Below are 23155 nucleotides of genomic sequence, written 5' to 3'. Positions count from 1 at the left end.
TTGCCGTGAAAGACGGACAAACAAACAGACACACTTTCACTTTTATAATATTAGTATGGATGTCACTCACAAATAACGTGTTTTTCTATTAGTAAAAGAATATTCAAAATAGGTTTAGTATATCCAGATAATCCCCTACAACTTGACACTTAAGTCCATCACCGGTAAGAAAAGATGAATAAATTATAAAACGGGATAGTAAACGTAAGGTAAATAAAAGATTTTGTATTGTTTTACAAATCTATTTTATTTGTGTGATGTTAACAATTTTGAAAAATATAACATTTTACATTGTATTTTTTTTAATATTATTTACAAATTAGTCCTTGACTACAATCTCACCTGATGGTAAGTGATGATGCAATCTAAGATGGAAGCGGGCTAACTTGTTAGGCGGATGAAATCCACACACCTTTCGGTTTCTACACGACGTCGTACCGGAACGCTAAATCGTTTGGCGGTACGTCTTTGTCGGTAGGGTGGTAACTAGCCACGGCCGAAGCCTCCCACCAGCCAGACCTGGACAATTAAGAAAATCTCACTCGGCCCAGCCGGGAATCGAACCCAGGACCTGTCTTGTAAATCCTTGATTAAAATTGACCAACGAACCAACGACTAAAAATAACCCACCCCCCTCTTTTCCAAAATACTATGTTGAATATTTGTACAACGTTCATTGAATGGTCGGGGTGTGTATGATCCCCCCACTATCTAACTAGGCGAGACAGTATCTTAAATTATAATACAATGTCGAATGAATCGTTGAAGCGTATCACCAAACCCCCCAAGAGATACCGTGTTGAATAATTAGTACAAGTTCATCGAATGGTCGGGGTACGCGTGACCCCCCACTATGCGGGGCGCTGTGTGGAATTATATTAGGAATAACAATGAACCTGCATGAGTCGCTCCCTTCCATGCGCATAACAAAATATTTGGATTTATTGTAAAAAGTTTAATTAGGGTGTATATGACCCCCCCCCCCTCACGTTTTCTAACTAGGCGAAAGGTCTTAAATGTGCGCAACACCAAACCCCCCCGCTCACTACCCTAAATCACTGTTGAATTATTTTTACAACGTTAATTGACCCATAATCCCCCACTAAGCGGGATACCGTGTGGAATTGTATTATTACACTGGTGGGGAGAGAACAAGGGATAATAACGAGTCCCAAAGGGACAAGGGTAACAATGAGCCTAAAAAATTTATTTTGAATTATTTGTAAAATGTTTAATGTTGGGGTGCGTATAACCCCCCCTCCCCCCCTCCCCACACTATCTAACTAGGCGAGACAATATCTTAAATTATAATACAGTGTTGCATTAATCGTTAACACTTTCGCTGCGGCACTGATTTTTCTGTACTTTCCTCTAGTGCAGTACGAGGTCCATCTACCTCGTAACGCTTGAACACGTTAGACATACGAGGTCAATTGACCTCGTACCGGTTGAACACGTTATACATACGAGGTCATTGACCTCGTACTGCTTGAACACGTTAGACACACGAGGTCAATGGACCTCATACCGCTTGAACACGTTAGACACACGAGGTCAATTGACCTCGTACCGCTTGAAAGCGTTAGACGTACGAGGTCAATTGACCTCGTGCCACTTGAACACGTTAGACATACGAGGTCAATTGACCTCGTGCCGCAGCGAATGTGTTATTAACTAGTACAAGTCCGTCGACCCCCCCTATGCGGGGCGCTGGCGGTGCGCGAGCGGGTCGAGGCGGCGCTTGCGGCGCGGCGGCGCGCTGCACAGGCCGGCGTGCGCCTGCGCCGCCAGCAGCATGCCCAGCGCCAGCTGCGCCTGCGGATCATCACGACATGCGTTTAATAGGCTAGTTGACACTTTTTTTAAAATAGTCTTAAATTGTTCATTCAATAAAATATTTGTAGATACACGCATTATATATATACAGGTGGTCGTTAGATGTAGACGGTAAATGTATCTTGCCGATTTGGCATGCAAATTATTTATTAAGTACTAGCGGACGCCCGCGACTTCGTCGCCGTGTATCTCGATGTATACTTTACTACTACTCCTACCCTACACCTACCCTACCCTACCCCTACCCTACCCCTACCCCGTTTTCTAATTATTGTTAATATGAACTTTATGCAATAACAATAAAGCTCAAATTGACTACGTTTTAATCAGAAAACATTTGTCTGGAAAAAAGTTAAGGGCTATTTTTGGTTTGGTTTTTCTGGCAATTATTCGATATTTTTTCGCCGTAACAACCATCCTAGAACTTCAAAGAACATTTAAAAAAAAGATTTGGCCAAATTGGTCCAGGCGTTGTTGAGTTATGCGCTTCCCAACACATTTTGCGATTCATTTTTATATTATAGATTTAATGATTCAAATGACAATTTCACCGTTGTAAATTTACATCTTTACAATAATTTTATAAGTAAGCATTTTATAACATTATTGTTCTACTAGATTGAAAAAAAAAACAAATTTTTCGAGACATAATTACATGAGTAATTTTTATTTATTGTTTTTGACAATACGAGCCAAAACGCTGTCGGCCATGGTAGTCTATATTTCAACAGTTTCATGACGTCACCACAGAAAACATATGTACAAGTACAGAAGATTCACTCCGCAAAGTCATTAAAGTATGTATTATTAAATTATTTCAAATGCAAGTAAAATATTTAAAAACATAAAACGCCATTTTTCTTGAATAATATTGAATGTTACTGATGCGACGCTTCGTGTCGTACTGACTCGAGAATGTATTCGTTTTAGAAATTTTGTATTTGGAGCGGCTACGACACCATCGTATTACGCGCTCTGTGTCTGTATATTATTGATTAATCTGTGGCAACAACATTTATAACCTCAATAGCTCAACGGTAAGAGCGGTCGGACTCATCACCGAGGGGTGGTGGTTCGATCCCCGCCCCGTTGGTCTATTGTCGTACCCACTCCTAGCACAGTCTTTGTCGACTAATTTGAGAGGAATGGGAATATTGGCATATTAAAAAAAAAAAAAAGTTAGGGCAAATGTTCTTTTTTTAAAAAAAAAAAAAAACATAGTAACTTTTCAAATAGTCATAGTTACGCAAAAGTTTACCCTCCTATATGAAGTTAACACTCCATAATAAAGAATGATGGTCACTCACCTCCTCGTGCATCTCTTTAGCCATCATGTACACGCTGTGCGAGCTGGAGTTGTACAGCAGAGCGTTGGACAACATCAGCAGAACCTCGCGTTGGAACTCCGCCGTCGTGCTGAAAAAAAAATATATAAAACTTATGAACGATGGATACAAAAAATAAAGAAAAAAATAAATAAATAAACAAAACTCGTCTTATGTATTTTATGTTACAATTAATGTTGCCACCATGTGAAAGAAGTATAAGTATGTCATCTCAATAAATATATACTTTAGCTATTGCAAATGTTAAAAAAGCATATTTGATTCTAAATAATAATTATATACCTATTTTATTTTATTATTTTAGTTAACACGTTCGCTGCGGCACTAATTTTTCTGTACTTTCGTACTTCGGTGCGGTACGAAGTTTTTTGACTTCATAATAAAACTTTATGTGGCGTGGTACGAGGTCCATGGACGACATACGCTGCGGTTCGAGGTCGATTGACCTCGTACACCTAGTAAGAGGTCAATTGACCTCGTACGGCACCGAACGTGTTAAAACATAATTTTCTTTATTTAGGTAATAATTCTTGCATGCCGTCTTTCATTTGATACATATTTAATGTTACTCTATTTTGTCCTTACAATAAAGTCCAATTAAACGAATCAACTTATAATATTATTTACGTATGGATGGCAAACCTACATAACTAATAAATTATTTTTCTACATATAAAAGAATGAATAAAATGTATCAGCTGGAGGAGGCCTACACCCAGTTAGGGATTCTTAACATAATTATTAAATAGGTACTATTACTAACATACGAAACAATTATAACCTTCTAACACTTATTTAAGAACAAACAATGGGGATGATGACTAGGTTTGAATATATTGATTTTTAGGATACATTCGGGTAAATAAGGTCAATGTTAACTAATTTATACATAAAAAGCAAAGATTGTCTGGATATTTGCAAAATAAATGAGATTATAAAATTTCAAAATCGATTAAATTTTTTTTATCGTAATTAGATGAAAACTCATACAGTTTTAGCTTCCTTACATTAAATGTGACATTTTTTAATATGTGAACTATAAACATAAACGCACAAATAACAAAGATATTAGTAATTTTGTTTAAACGCCCATACAAATCTAACGATCATTATGTACCAACGACGTCATTTATAAAGAAATAAAAGACTTGCTATAAAACTTTGTCTTAGAACAAGGTAGGACCAAACGGTTATCACTTCGAGAACGTAGATTGAGAAGATCAATTTCCGATGTAAAGCGGAAACGATCTTTACTCTACAACGTGCAATTGCAAAAAAAAAAATTCTTTGCAATTGCACGTTGTAGAGTCAACATCTCCTGAGGATGCTCCGGTTTCGGGGTGAAACGTACGTAGAGAGTATTTTGTCGGACCTGGGTGACGTTGTCGCATGGGTTCGCCGAATTTTCGCGGATGATAGCAAAATAAATAAATCATTATATAATAATTATTTTTAATTTATTCTTAATTTTTAATTATTTGTTTAATTGATTTTATTTTGTCAATCAGGAATAATAATTACGACAATAAATCTTAAATTACAAAATTAATATTGCTTAATATTCATTTTGTAATTTAAGATTTATTGTTGAGATTGTTAAGATTAATGATTATTCCTGATTGCTCGAGAAACGAATTGGGAAACTGTAATGTTCCTCTGGGCACATGTCATGTATATAAATAAAAAAATAAATAAATAATAAATAAATGATGATAAAGAAAGATAGTGTTCATGAAGTCGATGTTTAAAGGTATCAACTGATGGGTTTTTTTTTGAAAATGGGTTTTTCTTGCAGTCGAAAAAAAAATATTTCGCCAAGTACTAGACGCGTCATGCAGATTCCTCACCGTATGTTCCCCGCGTCGATGTTCCGGCGTATGGTGGTGAGGTCCATGGGCCGCTTCACCACCACGCTGTACCCGGGCGCCTCCTCGTCCGTGATGGGCCGCAGGAACAGCGACGCGTACTTGTGCGCGCACAGCCTGGGGGGGGGGGGCACGTATATATGTCACACAACCACATCAGAGTATCCATCTGTCACACAAATATATCAGTGTATCTATCTGTCACACAACCACATCAGAGTAACCATCTGTCACAAATATATAATGTATCTATCTGTCACACAACCACATCAGAGTATCTATCTGTCACAAATATATAAATAAATCTATCTGTCACACAACCATATCAGAGTACTCATCTGTTACAAATATATAAATGTATCTATGTGTCACACAACCATATCAGAATATTCATCTGTCACATAAACATATCAGAGTATCCATCTGTCACAAATATATCAATGTATCTATCTGTCACACAACCATACCAGAGTCCTTATCTGTCACAAATATATAAATGTATCTATCTGTTACACAATCATATCAGAGTAACCATCTATCACAAATATATAATGTATTTATCTGTCACACAACAATATCAAACTGCTCATCTGTCACAAATATATCAATGTATCTATCTGTCACAAGACGTCAGTCTATCCAACTGTCAGCCGAACATATTATGTAATCTATAACAAATATATCAATGTATCTAACTGTCACACAAACATTTTGTATCTATCTGTTACACAAATATCATAACTATCTGTCACACAAACAGATCAGAGTATCAATCTGTCACAAACGTACAAATGTGTCTATATGTCACACAAACATATTACTATGCATCTGTCATGCACCTGTCACACAAACGTCAATGTATGTATATGTCACACAAATGTATGAAAGTGTCACCTGCTGTAGACCAGCATGACGCTCTTCTTCCACAGCCTGTGCTGCCGCTCGGCGTCGCTCGAGCTAGCACTCGGCGACTCGGGCGCGCTCTCCGACCCCGAGCACGCTGTGCAGACAGACAAACAACAGTTATTTATATATATAATTGAAAATTATATGTATATATAATATTGTAATATAAAACTTTTCATCAAATAAACAGATGGGTGAATTACATATCTAATTCATATCTTGGACTAAAATGCAATAGACTTACTTCTAGAATCCGACTTCTTCTTCCTCGAGTAGTCTCTTCTCTTTTTCCCCTCTTTATCTTCCTCTCTGCTCAGCTGTGGAAAGAAGAAGTTTTTTAATGTTAAAAACAAACTAGAGTATACAATTTTTTTTTTAATATGACCAATGAATAAGTAATAATATTTTAGTTTAGTGGATAGGTTAATTTTAGTGTTCGAAGTCGGTTGAATTTTTTTTTGTACGTACGTTCGGAAAAAGAAATGAATTGAAAAAAATAAAATAAAAAAGCCTTTTATTTCTTCTTATTTACAATTGATTAGGTAATAAGTATTTTAATTTGTTAATTGATAAATTAAGTAATTTTACAATTTTAAAATGTTTATTTATTATATCTTCCCTTTTATTTAAAAGAAGAACCCTTGACTGTGAAGGCCTCCTCCAGGTGCTGCCATTTTGATCGGTCTTTTGCCTTCAGTAGCCAGTTTTTGCCGGAGCTTTGAATATCCTTTCAAAATGATAGGAACGAAGAATTGAAAAATAACTTAGGTTTATTAATTCCTTCCAAAGGAGATGGTCCATTTCAGGATCATTCTTGTACCCCGTTTTATTAAAATTTTAAAAATACAAGGATTTTATTACAATTTATTAATTGAATAAATCTAACTAAATAAAAAAATAATAATAAAAGCCCAAGTTTCTGAGTTGATACCAAGATGGAGCCCATAGAGCAACTATGACATGACAATTGACAGCAAACGTCAAATCGACTACTGCATTGAAAACGTCATCAATCCGCCATTATTACCCTTTTTAATGTTGCATTCCTTGTGAGATAATGAATATTATTTCGAAAGAATTAAAGTAATTCGTAGATTTGTATAATCAAAAATAGTTAAAAAAAACATTTTCTTTTATTTCTGCCAGGGTACAATGACTGATCCTGGGCTCCATACAATTTTGGACCACCTCCTTTATTCCAATATTTTCAATACATAAATGAAATTTTAAAAATTCGTCTAGCTAATGAGGGTTCCCTGTAGACCTACGGAACCTTCAAAGTCCAAATCACTTTTCAAGTCAATTGTGAGTTACCCCTCCCCCTTCATACGCCGGTGACCACTTACCTCCATAGGTGTGTCGTCATCCGTCTCTGTGTGCGTGTCCTCTTCTACTCCCTCTTTCTCTATCTTCGGTTCCTCTTGGCTCTCTTCTTTCATCATTTCCTTCAGAGGGATGGAGTCCTGAGAAAAAAAGATCATTATCATTCTCCGCACCAACTTTCACTAACTTTTTTAATTACATTATCAACCCATATTCGGCTCACTGCTGAGCTCGAGTCTCCACTCAGAATGAGAGGCGTTAGGCCAATAGTCCACCACGCTGGCCCAATGCGGATTGGCAGACTTCACACACGTAGAGAATTAATTAAATTCTCTGGTATGCAGGTTTCCTCACGATGTTCTCCTTCATCGTTTGAGACACGTGATATATAATTTATTAAAATGCACACAACAGCAAAATTTGAGGTTGTGGTATAGTTGGGATATATTTGAATCTACTGAACCGATTTTGAAAATACTTGTACCACTAGAAAGCCACGTTATCTGTGAATGTCATAGGCTATATATTTTGTCCCCGAATTCTCGCGGGAACTGGAACTACGCGGGTGAAACCGCGGGCCGTAAATATAGTTAGGACTAACTTACCTCAGCATCTTCGTCTTTCTTTAAATCCTCTATCAATTTCTCCTCTACACGTTCTTCTTCTGCGATCTCTTCTGTCTTCTCGTTCACTTGTGCGACAGGCTCTTCTGCCTTCTCTTCTGTGACTTCAGCTGGTACTTCTGTGGTTGTGGACTCTTCTGATGGGGCCATTGGTGGCAGTTGTATTTCTTTTAGAGCTGAAAGTTTTATCAAATGTACAGTCGACATTCGGAAATCCAAATCCCTTGACATATTTAAAAAATCCGTTAAGACATATTATCTTAGTCACTAGTGACATATTTTATTAGAATATTTATCATACGACGTAATGATATATTATGTATATATATATATATATATATATTATATATAGTATTATGGTTTATGTATTAGTGTGTAGTTATTTGTATGTATGTATAATGTACATTATTATTACGTACACACCAAACACAGTTGTCTTAATAAGTTCCTAAGCCTAAGGTTGCCTGGAAGAGATCGCTTCTAAGCGATAAGGCCGCCTTTTGTATTCTACTTTTTCTTATGTTTCTGTTTTGCTTGTTTTATTTTATTTATTGTGGTGTACAAATAAAGAGTATTAAATAAATAAAATAATATTATAAAAAGGAAAGAATTGATTGTTTGTTTGCATTGAATAGGTTCAGGAACAATTTAACCGATTTGAAAAATTCTTTCACTGTTGGGAACACTGAAAGAATTCATTCTTTCACTGTTTGTTGTCTATCCCCGAGTGCTATAGGCTATATCTATACTAATATTATAAAGCTGAAGAATTTGTTTGTTTCTTATTTGAACGTCGAAGCGGACGCCTGCGACTTTGAATAGTGTGATGGGATAGTGTGATGTGATAGTGTGATGTTATAGTGTGATGTGATAGTGTGATGTGATAGTGTGATGTGATAGTGTGATGTGATAGTGTCATGTGATAGGGTAATGTGATAGTGTGATGTGATAGTGTAATGTATTAGTGTGATGTTATAGTGTTATGTGATAGTGTGATGTGATAGTGTAATGTGATGTGATAGTGTGATGTGATAGTGTGATGTGATAGTGTGATGTGATAGTGTGATGTGATAGTGTGATGTGATAGTGTAATATGATTGTGTGATGTGATAGTGTGATGTGTGATGTGATAGTGTAATGTGATGTGATAGTGTGATGTGATAGTGTGATGTGATAGTGTGATGTGATAGTGTGATGTGATAGTGTAATGTGATAGCGTGATGTGATAGTATGATGTGATAATGTAATGTGATATATAATAAACTGCCACATGAAATCACTGGCATGTCTCTCAATAAGTTCAAAGATTTATTAAACGTAAGCTTATAGAAAAGTCGTATTAAAGTGTCAATGATTACGTAAACGACAAAATTGCTTGCAAATGAAATGTATTACATGACAGACTACTTATATACCTATTGTTAAATGGTGATAAACTAAAAAAGGATAAACCTGACAGACCAAGGCGCGTTTGGAATCCTCGTAACTTTAATTTTAAGTTTTCGAATAATTATTATCACCATTATCTTAAGTTTAATATTATTACCTGTTGTTTTGAAAGACCTTGTAATTTGAAATAAATGAATTTTGACTTTGACTTTTGACTTTGATAGTCTAACGTGATAGCGTAATGTGATGTGATAGTGTGATGTGATAATCTCAGAAACTACTGGTCCGATTTGAAAAACCCTCTCAGTGTTAGATAGCCCATTTATCGAGGAAGGCTATAGGCTACATATTATCCCCGTATGCCTACGGGAACAGGAACCACGCGGGTGAAACCGTCGTCGTCAGCTAGTCATTTATATGAGTCATTAATTACCTTCAAGGTCAGTAATAGTTGGCTCTATTTCTGGTGGCAGAGGTATATCCTGGGGATCTTGTATCACACTGGTTAGGGCACCCTCCTCCGGTTGCGGTTGCTCATCCACCTGCGGTTGCGGTTGCGGCTGCGGTTGCGGTTGCGGCTGCAGCTCTGGTACTTGCGGCTCTATAATCTCCATGGTTGCCTCTTCTAATTTCTCTTTTTCTGTTGGCACTCTGTGAAATTAATAAACATATAAAATTTTATCTAATCTCGTGTCATATTCCAATTATGAAATTAAAAAATATAATAGCACAGATTATTCGCATGCATACTGTAATAAATTAAAAAAATATGCTCTTTGTATGGAAAGTGTGTTATAATATAACTTTTTTTACTATTATAGCACAATTAGAGCTCTGGGTTCTTGATTTCTTGTTTTGTATATATTTTATATCTTAAAATTTCGAGTTGGTATATTTTAATTAGATAATTAATTATTGTAATTAAAATTAATTAATTAATTAATTAACAATTTCACCAGTACAGTAATTTAAATTGTGATGCGAGTATGAAGACAGGGCTGTACAGGTGTCAATCTTTGCCTGTTAGTATACATTAAAAAAATATTGTATTTCGTAATATAATTTTGGTGCCACTCGAATTACATTATTGATTTTCATCTATTTCCATTCCAAATTTTAGCCAAATCGGTTCAGTAGTCGCAGCACAAAGAAGGAACAAATATACACACACACACACACACACTTACACACAAACTTTCGCCTTTATAATATTAGTGTGAGTGATGTGTTGTGATAGTGTGATGTGGTGTGTTGTGATGTGATGTGATGATTAGTGTGATGTTATTAATAACTATTTAAATTAAAATCTTCAAAACATACATTTCTTCTATAACATCTTCTGTACTCGTGATTTCTTCTTTTTTCACTTCTTCTTGAACTACTTCTACTACCTTCTCTTCTTCTTGAGCTACTTCTACTTCCTTCTCTTCTTCCTCTTTCGGCACTTCCGGTTCTTTTATTTCTTCTTTCGCTTGTATCTATAACATTAATAGATAGTTAGAATCTCAGACCTTTTTACACATTTTATATTAGCTTCACTTGTAACTACGTATGTAAGAAAATCTTGGAATCTCAATTCGACCCACTTCCCGGTCTACGATTAGGATGAAATTTTGCACACGCTCTGAGTTCTGATGACAATACATGACTAGCTTAGAAACGTCATTACAAATCCAATATGGCGGCCTCCCCAAGATGGCGGACTGGCTGTTTGGAATCCACCCCCACGATATGGGTATCAAATGAAAGGATTTGTTGTCAGGAATACGAAAAAAATAGTCACGTGACTTAAATCCAATATTTGTATTACAAATCCAATATGGCGGTCTCCCCAAGATGGTGGACTGGCTGTTTGAAATCCACCCCCATGATATGTACATCAAATGACAGGGTTTGCTGTCAGGAATACGAAAAAAATAGTCACATGACTTAAATCCAATATTTGTAATTTTTAGTGCGTCCTAAAGGCGTATTTTCATAGTTTTTAAAGTTATTTTAATTACCTTCTATTGGACTCAAATTCACCAACAAAATTGTCGTTTTTTGAGGTAGACGAGGTAAACTCACACATCGAAAATATCTAACACCAATAAATATATCCTATGTCCTTATACCACACACAACTGTAAATTTTAAATCGTAATACACACACGTGTACAAAACACAATGAAACATTGATTCTATAGTTGCAGTTTATATGAACACGATAGATCATGATCAAAAAGTTGACAGAGAGGTAACCTCTATAGTCTTGTTTTATTTATTTAATGTACAAAAATATATAATAAACAGTAATAAGGCCACATACAGTTACAAAGAAAGTTACAATATAAAGTAGATATAATAAGTGGAAATAAAAAAAATTTTTAAAAAAAGTGAAATAATAAAAAAATTAAATTAGTTAATCACATTTATAAGAAAAACTAGCGAACGCCCGCGACTTCGTCCGCGTGAAACTCGATGTAAACTTTCAACTACCCCTACCCTACCCCTACCCTACCCTTAGGGGTATATATCATCAAAATCAGTCAAGCCGTTTCGGAGGAATATGGCAACGAAAACTGTATAATATTATAGTAGATAGATAGTATAATATTAAAAAAACCTCAAACGGATTATTCGGGGTTCTGGGTTCGATCCCTGAATCGAGGACATCTGTCTTGTAAAACCAGGGCTTCAAATTACTCTCACATTTATAATACTAGCGGACGCCCGCGACTTCGTTTGCGTGGAATTTAGTTTTTCACAAATCCCTCGGGAACCATGGATTTTATCGGGATAGAAAGTAGTCTATGTGTTAATCCATGCTATAATATATCTCAATACCAAATTTCAGCTAATTCGGTTCAGTAGTCGAGGCGTGAAAGAGTAACAAACATTCATATCATTAAAATCATCAGTTTTCGCAAATCTCGGCAAACCATGGATTTTTTCGGGATAAAAAGTAGTCTATGTGTCAATCCAGAGTAAAATCTATTTCCATTCCAAATTTCAGCTAAATCGCTTCAGTAGTAGCGACGTTATAGAGTAACAAACATCCAAACATACATACAAACTTTCGCGTTTATAATATTAGTAGGATTAGTATGTATTTAAAAATCAACCTTCAAAGATGACTCAAGACTATTATTTTTATACCTTATGTTCTTCAGGGTGTATGATTTTGATTTCCAGTGTCGGAAATTTGACTTCCGGAAAAGATATTTTCACTTCCGGTTCCGGTTGAGGTTCCACTTCCGGTTGAGGTTGGGTTTCTTCGAGCACCGTTTCTTGTATTGGAGTTTCTTCCACCTGTAGAACATTTTTATTTTATCAAGTAATCTATAACTAGTGCACGCCTAGGAGGTCTAAGCCTCCTTAATCCGGCCCTGTTGCAAAATCTGTTTTTAGCAGACGTCTATTAACTGTAACTAATAAATAACTACCTCCCTGACAAATTTCGCAATGAGAGACTTTTCGCTTTTATACACATTTAGAAGATATGATTTATTATTGATGATAATATGATTTATAAGATATATTTTATACACATTTAGATTGGATACTTGACGTCACAATTACCTAAAATCGTTAATTTTTACGAGTGTTCAAAGAAAATTACAAATATCTTTGTTATTTGTGCGTTTATGTTTATCTAAAATAAAATAATAAATATTATAAATCTATACTAATATTATAAGCTGAAGAGTTTGTTTGAACGCGCTAATCTCAGGAACTACGGGTCCGATTTGACAAATTCTTTCAGTTTTAGATAGTCTATTTATCGAGGAAGGCTATAGGCTATATATTATTCCCGTATTCTCACGGGAACGGGAAATACGCGAGTGAAACCGCGCGGCGTCAGCTATATAATGATAAATGTCACATTTAATGTAAGGATTCTCAGGAACTACTGGTCCGATTTGAAAAATTCTTTCAGCGTTAGATAGCCCATTCATCGAGGAAGTCTATAGGCTATATATTATCCCCATATTCCTACGAGAACCACGCGAGGTAAACCGCGCGGCGTCGGCTAGTATAATATAAAGGTAGTCAATATCTTACCACTTCCATTTCTTCAGTGGCGACTATCCCTTCGCTTATGGTTTCTTCTTGCACTGATTCTTCCTGCCAATTGAATATTTATATTTCATATTTAAATCTATAATATTATAAATGTGAAAGTGTGTGTATCTGTATGTTTGTCCGTCTTTCACGACAAAACGGAGCGAGGAATAGGCTACTTGCGTCTTTTGTAAACAGTGTTTAAACTGAATTATGGAAGTATTATAAGCTATATTTTATTTTGTCCCGTTAATAATAACCAGTAATAAAAAAAAATAATATAAATAAAAAATAACTACGTAAAATTTTTGCCGCCTAAACACAACACATTAGCAAGTGACGTCATTCATAGATGGCGTTTGCAATGATGTGATATATCACGTCACCGCAAGCGCCAATCACAAACCGTTGCCTTGTAGCGAATGACGTCACAGTTTATGATTGGCGTTTGCGGTGACGTGATAAAAATACAATTTTGTTTTATAAAAAATATTACAATTACGAGATTATTTTCACAAATAAAAATGTGATTAGAGTTTTTAGGCATCAAAAAATCTTCTTAGTTTTGTACAGCAGGCGAATAGCCTTTTAATATGTTTTTTTAAGTGTACATAATTGAAAGGATAGAGAGTGACATAGGCTACTCTGTCTCTTTCTAACCCCCCACTTCCCTAAAATCGGGGGTGAGAGTTTGTATGGAGTATTCCGCAATTTTCAAGGTTCAAGGCATAAAATTGGTATGCAGACTATTTGTGACTAAAAATAAACCGTGCATAAATTTTATTTTGAAAATCCCCACCGAACCCCTAAAAGAGGGGGTGACATTTTATTATGGGACTTTTCGCAGTTTTCAAGATAGGGGTAGGGTGGGTGCAGGGTAGGAGTAGGACAGGGGTAGGGTAGGGATAGGGAAGAAGTCAAAACTAACAAAATAAAAAAATAACTTGACGTTTCAAAAGTGCTTGCAAACTAAGCATAATTGAAATAATTGAATTGTGAGTTTTTTTAATCTACAATAAAATTAAATACCTTCACATCGTCCACAGACATTTCGGATACTTCTGGCTCTTCTACAGTTACCTCCATATCTTTCTTCTGCTGTGCTTTCTCTATCACCCTGAAGTAAAAAATTAATATTAATTAGTAACAGAAATTTAGAATCAACCGCTACGCTCAGTTCAAATTGGTAGGGCTCCTTATGAATCCTTCGTTCAGTTCAATTTGGTGGGGCTGTTCAAGAATCCCTCGCTACACTGAAGATTCTATATATGAATCAACCGCTTTGCTTGGTTTAATTCGGTAGGGCCATTCGTGAATCCTTTGCTACACTGAGGATTCTACTTTTGAATCCATAGCTTCGCTCGCAGTAAGATACTAACCTGACTAGAGGTTTGTGCATGCCAGCGACTGGCGGAATATCTACGTTAGTAAATGGTACAGGTCCTCCGCTTTGATGTCAACGTCTCGTTATACTGAGGATTCTATTTGTGGATTAACCGCTTTGCTCAGTGTAAATTGATACGGTTTCTTAAGAATCCTATGCTACACTGAGGATTCTACTTTTGAATCAATTTCTTACTAACATGACCGGAGGTTTGTGCATGGCGGCGACGGGTGGGTTGTGAAGACGTATACATCCTCTGTTTGAATCTCTATATTAGTAACGTCTCGTTACACTGAGGATTATATTTTTGAACGATTTTTTTTTAGTAGAACCGTTTATAACCCGCAACCACGCTAAGGAATTTGTTTTTAAACCAATCGCTCCGCTCGCGGTTTATTTGCTGTGCAACACTGAGGATTCTATTTTGAATCCATAGCTTCGCTCGCAGTTTAGGATACTAACCTGACCGGTTGTTTGTGCATGGCGGCGACGGGTGGTATGTGGATGTCTATGTCACTGAAGGCATAGACATCCTCTGCTTTGATCTCTATGCTAGCTACACTGAGGAATCTATTTTTGAACCAATTTCTTTTCTCGCGATTTTTTTTTAGTAGAGCCGTTTATAATCCGCAACAACGCTATCGCTAATCGCTTCGCTCGTGGCTTATTTGCTTTGCAACACTGAGGATTCTACTTTTGAATCCAAAGCTTCGCTTGCAGTTTAGGATACTAACCTGACCGGTGGTTTGTGCATGGCGGCGACGGGTGGTATGTGGATGTCTATGTCACTGAAGGCATAGACATCCTCTGCTTTGATCTCTATGTCGTCGATGTCTACTGCGGGCGCCGGCGCAGGCGGTTGCGACTGTGAGTTTGCTACAAACAGTGTGAATATTCATATATGTTGGTGCGAGTAAGTTATTTGATCGGTCGGCTCGCGTCGTCAAAAGTCGAGATAGTAGGAAACTAGGTGGGGAGCAGTGGGAGACCGAGTGCTGGCGATATAAGAGACCAATCAAAGGCGCTTTTAACCCTACACACATCGTTCACAAGTGCGTGACTCCACTCAAGGTCATTCTCTGCCACTCAGGGTTTATTTGTAATATTCTTAGTGGGAATTATTAGACCAGAGAGATTTTCATTCAATAATTGTGTTTTGCACAGACGCTTCTGATGACAAACCCTTTTTTATCCGACATATATTTAATATTGCAACAATGTTTTTTTTTGTTAAGGATTTTTATTTACAACAACATGTTTATGTTATACTATTTAATATACTAAGGTAATGAGACGTCAGTGACTTATTCATTTTCTGTTCCAACAGTAGAGTTATCTCTACTGTTGTCACTGTGATCTGACTACGTACTCTGAGAGGAGATTCATACTAGTTGTAAGTGGTGATAGTGTCGAGTTGAGTTGAAGCTCTAAGTGTATTTATTGAATCTTGGGATGCTCTATAGCGGCGTGCTTGCTTTCTTGAGCATGTGGCTGTTCCAACAGTAGACGAGAGATAATGTTGTCACGTAATGTTGTCATATTGTTGTCAATAATAATATGTATATTTCTTTTAAAAATATTTAACCGACTTCAAAAAACACAAAGAAGCACTTCAGTATAAAACACAAAATACTGATTGAATCTAAAAGAGAAAAATTAACGTTATAACTTTCTAATCATATTTCATTTCATCTATACTAATTTTATAAATCTGAAGAGTATGTTTGTTTGGTTGAACGCGTTAATCTCACGACTACTGGTCCGATTTGAAAAATTATTTCAGTGTTAGATAACCTACTTAACGAGGAAGGCTACAGACTATATTTATTATCTACGTATTCCTATGGGAACGGGAACCACGCGGGTGAAACCGCGCGGCGTCGGCTAGTTTATTTATACAATTATAATGTAACAAAACTTGTCCAAATCTTAATAATTTAATAAAATTGACCTGACCCTACTTTCTCTAAGAGGAGATTCGTACTCAAAAGTGAGATATTTAATGTGAAGATGGTGTTACCTTTGAGTTGATGTTCTAATTGCACTAATTGACTCTTGATGTGCTCTATAACGATGTCCTTGCTCTCTTGAGCATGTAATTTTCCAACAGTATAGGTAATGATGTCACTATGACCTGACCCTACTTACTCTGAAAGGAGATTCATACTAGTAGTAAGTGGTGATAGTGATAGCCTTGATTGGTTTAATTGCACGATGTTGTTCCAAGACTAGTTCACTATGAGCTGACCCTACTTACTCTAAGAGGAGATTCGCACTCAAAAGTGAGATGTTTTAATGTGAAGGTGGTAGTGTTACCTTTGAGTTGATGTTCTAATTGTACTAATTGACTCTTGATATGCTCTATAGCGGCGTCCTTGCTCTCTTGAGCATGTAATTTTCCAATGGTAGAGATAACGTTGTCACTGTGATCTGACTATTTACTCTGGGAGGAGATTCATACTAGTAGTTAGTGGTGATAGTGTTAGCTTTGAGTTGTTTTGTTGACCGAAGTTGTTCCAAGAGTAGTTCACTATGACCTGACCCTACTAACTCTAAGATGAGATTCATATTCAGTAGTAAGTGGTGATAGTGTTTGCTTTGACTTTCTTCATTGCACGATGTTATTTCAAGACTAGTTCACTATTACCTGCCCATACTTACTCTAAGAGGAGATTCGTACTCAAAAGAGAGATGTTTTAATGTGAAGGTAGTACCTTTGAGTTGATGTTCTAATTGCACTAATTGACTTTTGATGTGCTCTATAGCTGCGTGCTTGCTCTCCTGAGCATGTGGCTGTTCCAACAGTAGGGACAGAGTGGGCGCTCCAGCAGACGGTGACACCGCATCTGAAATTATATACATTTTATTAAATCTTACAATAATCATTCCTCAGTGCTTGAAGATGTGATGACCTACGGATCCGAGACTTGGTCGCTGACTATGGGCCTTATTAGAAGGCTCAAAGTCTTAAAGACCTATGCTTGGAGTTTCTCTGCGTGATCAAATCAGGAATGAGGAGATCCTCAGACGATACAAAGTCACTGACATAGCTCAGCGAGTCGCGAAGCTGAAGTGGCAATGGGCAGGCCACATAGTTCGAAGAGTCGATGGACGTTGGGGTCCCAAGGTGCTGGAAAGCACACCAGAAAGCACAGTGTTGGTCGAGCACCCACTAGGTGGACCGAGGACATCAAGCAGGTTGCAGGGAGCCGCTGGATGCTGGCGGCTCGAGATCGTTGTGCTTGGAGGTCCATGCAAGAGGCCTATGTCCAGCAGTGGACGTCTATCGGTTGATAAGGAAGGACAAGGACAATAATCATCATTATCAACCCATATTCGTCTCACTGCTGAGCATGAGACCCCCAGAATGAGAGAGGTTAGGCCAAGTCCACCACGCTGGCCCAATATGAATTGTCAATTGATATAATATATAATATTAAATGCTAACTTGGCCTGTAATAGACCAGTGGATATGACCTCTGCCTCAGATTCCAGAGGGAGTATATGGTTAGAGCCTATTTTCATTAAAAAAAAAAACAAAATTAGCGTATGTCTTCATATATGAGGATACGCGGGCCACGCTCTTGAGGTTTGTATTGCTAAAGCGTTAGCTTGAGCGTTCTACGTTCATCATTTGTTTGTGTGTGTGTGTACTCACCAACTATAGACGCAGGATGTGGTATGTGCTGCGGAGTGGTGACCACCGGAGACGACTTCAACAGCGAAGTCAGCAATGGAGAAGACGGAGTCACCGGTGCACCTGATACAATGTCATCACCATTGTTAGCATATAATAATGTTATATATGTTTTAGTTGTGTGCATTTTAAGAAATTAAATATCACGTGTCTCAAACAGTGAAGGAAAACATCGTGAGGAAACCTGCATACCAGAGAATTTCTGAAGAAGAAATCTTAATTCTCTGTGTGTGTGAAGTCTGGGAATCCACATTAGGCCAGCGTGGTGGACTAAGGCCTAACCCCTCTCATTCTGAGAGGAAACTCGAGCTCAGCAGTGAGCCGAATATGGGTTGATGACGATGTTAAACAGTCTACTAATAATTTTTCAAACATATAATTCGAAACATGAACAATTTATACTAAAAAAAATTCAACCCCCTTTTTTTAACCCTTCAGATAGCATTTTGAAAAATCCTGAATGACATTATATTTACTATTTTTTTCGTAGTACACACCACTTTTTCACTAAACTTTTCATACAAACGTTCTACGCCTATTTCACCCACTTCTGATTTAATTTTTGCAACAAAAACTATACTATAATATATATTCTTCGTATTATGGTCGCAAATCATGTCAAATTTAAATTCATCTAGTAGTTTTAACGTGATGCCCGGTCAAAAAAAAACAAGGACAGACTAACAAGAAATTAAAAATAAAAATATTTTTGGCTTCAGTATCAATAAAATAATGCCCTCCAATAAAAAAATTTTAAAATATATTCATTATACAGAATTTAAGCTGTTACACTTTTATTATATTATACAGCTTTTGGTATACATTGACTAGAGTAGCGGACCTGGTCGAGCTTCGCTTTGACTTCTTCCCAATCCCTACCCTACTCCTACCCTACCCCTACCCTACCCCTAGGGTTTAGGGGTTTGAAAAAGAAATGATGGCCGATTCTCAGACCTACTGAATATGCATATAAAATTTCAAAAGAGCCGTTTCAGAGGAGTATGGGAACAAACATAATGACAAGAGAATTTTGTATACAGGGTGCTGGGAAGTATCTCCGATAACTATGGGTTATATCTATTCTTTACCGAAAATTACGCATCTTTATTGACGTACCAAGTTTTATGTATTATAAAATGCAAGGATAAAGGCGTGTGTTACATGGATAGTCGGAATTATTGTATGAAAACATAAAAAGTTTTTATTTTTTTGTTAATAGAATATTAGTTATGCAGTACGGCTCCAATAAGTGGACTTGTCAACGCCTTGACGCTATGTGAAATGCTTTTGAGCACCCTGTATATAAGATAACCTGTAGTGGGGGGCGGAGTCTGTGTGGGGCGCCACTGTCTCTCGCTGCGCGAGCGTCGCTCCTCCCTCTCCTTCAGCCAGGCGGCGCGTCTGGCGCTCTCTCGCTCGCGCGCGCGTTTGGCGGCCTCTATCCCCGCCCACAGCTCTTGGATCTTCTCGTCCGGAGTAGCGGGGTTCCGTATCTCGATGATTTCATTCTGAAATACAGCCATCACCATCATCGTCAGTAATAATCCATATTCGGCTCATTGTTGAGCACAAGTCTTCTCTCAGAATGCAAATTGGCAGACTTCACACATGTAGTTTGTTTGATGTTTGATAGCAAGCAGGCTTATTCACTATCTTTGACGAATGTTAATTGACATATACAAAATTAAGATGCTATGTAACAAATGTCATCTGGTGTTTACTGGTGGATATCACATCATGGGTAAATGACACTTTGTCAATTACCCATGATTTGATGCTTATTTTGATCATCATCACTAAAAACCCATATTCGGCTCACTGATGAGCACGAGTCTCCTCAGAGAATTAGAGAGGTTACACCAATAGTCCACCACGCTGGATTCTTTGTTGACCTTCATCACCTTGTTTTGTTTTGAATCTCATTAAATAATTGTTAGTTAACGTCACATATCTGCTTATAGTGATATCATATGTAAAAATATCACAAATCATTTACAATTGAGAAAGGTGCAGTAAATTGGCACTATGCAATATGCATATAGGAAATGACAAATCAAACTTTCTTAAAAATCTATGTTTATCTTTTAAAATAGGTATTTACCTAAAAAAGAAGGTTGATTTTTATTCACAAAAATGCTTTGATGATGTATGACCATAGTTTCAATTCCCTTCAATGTCATTATAAACAGATTCCACTGTACCTTTATCTGCTCATACTGAGCGTTCATCTCCGCCAGATTGTTCTGTATCTCCTGTATCCTTTGCTGCGTGAGACTCTTGAGGATGCTCTCCTGAGGAGTCTCCACGCCGCCTTCTGAGTTGCGCTTCTTGCGCTTGGGTGTCTCCACATGCTCAAGTAATGCTCCATACTGAGCGGCACAGCTGTAAGATATTATACAATCTATATTTAGGAAAGCAAAAAGTCATTCACTCATTATGAGGTGAATATCTTAGCATTCCATGGATTCACCGTGCAGGTGCCGGGTCCATCGCGTGGTAGAGAGAAAAACACCAAGCAAAGTCCAGGACTTGTGACTACTGGATGAAATATCAAAAAACGCTTGTCGTATAAAAATGAAAATGTGGAAAATGGCAGGGATGTAATTAATTCTTCTACTAACTATTAACTACATCTCTGCCTGCCTGCTGATGCCTGCAAGATGGCACCTGACACTGGAAAGCACAGTGTTGGTCGATCCCCCACTAGGTGGAAATCTGCAGTTAGGGTTGCCAGGTCTCTAAGACCAATAGCCTAGTCTGACAGACTAGTCAGTTTGGCTGGACATTAGGGTGAAAGAGATTACAAACCGGAATGTGTCCGGTTTGTAATGAGGATAATGAGGATTATGTGTCTCTGTAGGTAGTACTACAAAAAAATTTATGTAAAATGAGCTTTTTTCACTATTATTATTATAAATATTGTTAAATTCTAATTAAATATAAATAAAATTAAATCAGTTTTACTAATTTATTATTAATAGTTATTAATCATTCAAATTAAAGATGCTTGGAGGCCGTTGGATCAGCTTCCACCTTCACACAGGAAGTAAAACTATAAGAAATTGTAATGTTGTCATCAATTGTAAATTACAATGTTGCATGATTTTTCAAAAAGAGCAACTGTTGAGTTTCTTGCCGGTTTCTTCTCAGCAGAACCTGCCTTCCGAACCGGTGTTCCGGTAGAATCTTTACAAATAGTAAACTGACATGTCAAAAGTGCTTGTAAACTGAGCCTACTTGAATTTTTTTTTTTAAAGTCATAATTAAGTTCTAGAAAAAGCCAGATGGTGTTTGTTGGTCTACATACTGGCAACGCTATCTGCAGTTGCAGCGCCTCTGGATGCTGGCAACTTGAGACTGTGGTGCTTGGAAATCCATACAAGAGGTCTATAACCAGCAGTGGACCGTCCAACGGCTGATAACAGTAATAAGTAGGTAATAACGGCATTACCAATCTACCCAATAAACGTCATAATTTAAAAGGCAAATATCGTTATATATATAAAAAAGAACAAAACAGCCTGTTGATCTCCCCAAACGTCCCTCTAAGCCGAAGTCTGAGTCTCAGAGGAGACCCATCTACTCTGCTTCTGCCTTCAGGCCCTATCAGGCGATGCTTCTGCCCTCGGTGACGCCGTCGAGGTCCCATTAGGAAGCCTACGGCACTTAGTTAATCAGAAAAAAAGCTGTTGATCTTCGTACCTTTTCTGAGAATACCAATCCGGCGGTCTATTAGGTTCGCCGACAGTTTTTAGAGCCCGAGATACTGACATCCAGTTTTGATCTCCGCTGCGAACAACCGCGGACGCGAGGCACAGTTGTTCCCGAATGTTCCACGTGTCCACCGGCGATCGTTTGAGTTGCAGACGCTCTTGAAGCGAACTCATTTTGCGTTTTATTGATAATTAAAATACAATAACAACCACAAATACAAATCAAGCCTAATTATTTTGACTTTGACATTTTAAAATTTGAATTTGACAGCAAAAATTCTATTTTTTTTTTAACTGTCTTTTCGGATGCGGGTTCTAATTAATGTAACGTAACATTTGACCACAACAGATGTATGAATACTTTGATCACAAAATAAAAAAGCAGACTCATATTATACAGAATGTCGTATTCGTATTTCACAGTAATCGTGTAGTCAGAATATTCTGTCAACGGTATTTTATATTCACGGAACATAGTTTCAAAAAGGCTAGAACTCAGAGCCAGTTAAATGAAATAAAAATGTGGTTAATTCACTAAATCAACCAGGGTTCCCAACTTAGGGGTTTTCCCCCCCAGATTTAGGGGGCAAATAAGTAAAATGGGATTTTTTTAGGGGTCTGAAATTTTTAGGGGTATTTTCTGGGATTTTTTGACTCTTTAAATTGATGATAATTTTAATATTTTTTTCTTGACCTAGCGACTTATAACGAAATATAATACGTTATTCTACATCCACACTGAGGCAACTGGCGGCAATTTTCATCGAATAAAAAAATTGTTAAATTTATTCAATATTAACATGTATGATTTAAAAAAATCTGAATCTTCAGATAAAGACGTGATAATTAAGGAGATTTTAGGGGTTTTAACACAAACTTAGGGATAAATATTTTGGAGAGTTGGTAACACTGAAATCAACGTCAAAGTCGTAGTCATAAAAAAAATTCTTAATTCATTTGTGGAATGTGGTCTGTGATTCATATTATATTTGTTATTTGTTTTTGTTGATACCCGAAAAATCAAAATCC

The 23155-nt window shown here is 37.0% G+C and overlaps 1 protein-coding gene across 2 annotated transcripts; it reads right to left on the bottom strand.

Annotated features, from left to right (window-relative positions):
- Positions 1-221: 221 nt before the first annotated feature.
- LOC112046947 (bromodomain-containing protein 8) lies at positions 222-22379 on the bottom strand. Of its 2 annotated transcripts, XR_008252213.1 has the most exons (19): positions 22116-22379; positions 20615-20795; positions 19726-19921; positions 18375-18476; positions 17431-17562; positions 15451-15592; positions 14362-14449; positions 13333-13395; positions 12427-12579; positions 10609-10766; positions 9722-9939; positions 7882-8075; positions 7300-7416; positions 6198-6270; positions 5942-6047; positions 5030-5164; positions 3144-3252; positions 1620-1815; positions 222-1562 (listed from the first exon to the last, which is right to left on the bottom strand). XR_008252213.1 is itself a non-coding variant. In XM_052890071.1 (18 exons), exons 1-18 carry the CDS (start codon positions 22298-22300, stop codon positions 1699-1701), a joined length of 2469 nt encoding a protein of 822 aa, XP_052746031.1. In that variant the 5' UTR covers positions 22301-22379; the 3' UTR covers positions 222-1698. The 2 variants fall into 2 exon arrangements, 1 of the variants encoding a protein (XP_052746031.1); XM_052890071.1 differs by having other exon boundaries at positions 222-1815.
- Positions 22380-23155: the final 776 nt, after the last annotated feature.

This window comes from Bicyclus anynana, chromosome 27, assembly GCF_947172395.1.
Source record: "Bicyclus anynana chromosome 27, ilBicAnyn1.1, whole genome shotgun sequence".
NCBI lineage: Eukaryota > Metazoa > Arthropoda > Insecta > Lepidoptera > Nymphalidae > Bicyclus > Bicyclus anynana.
The sequence above is the reverse complement of the archived record's forward strand: the minus strand, read 5'-3'. Positions and strand labels throughout refer to the sequence as shown.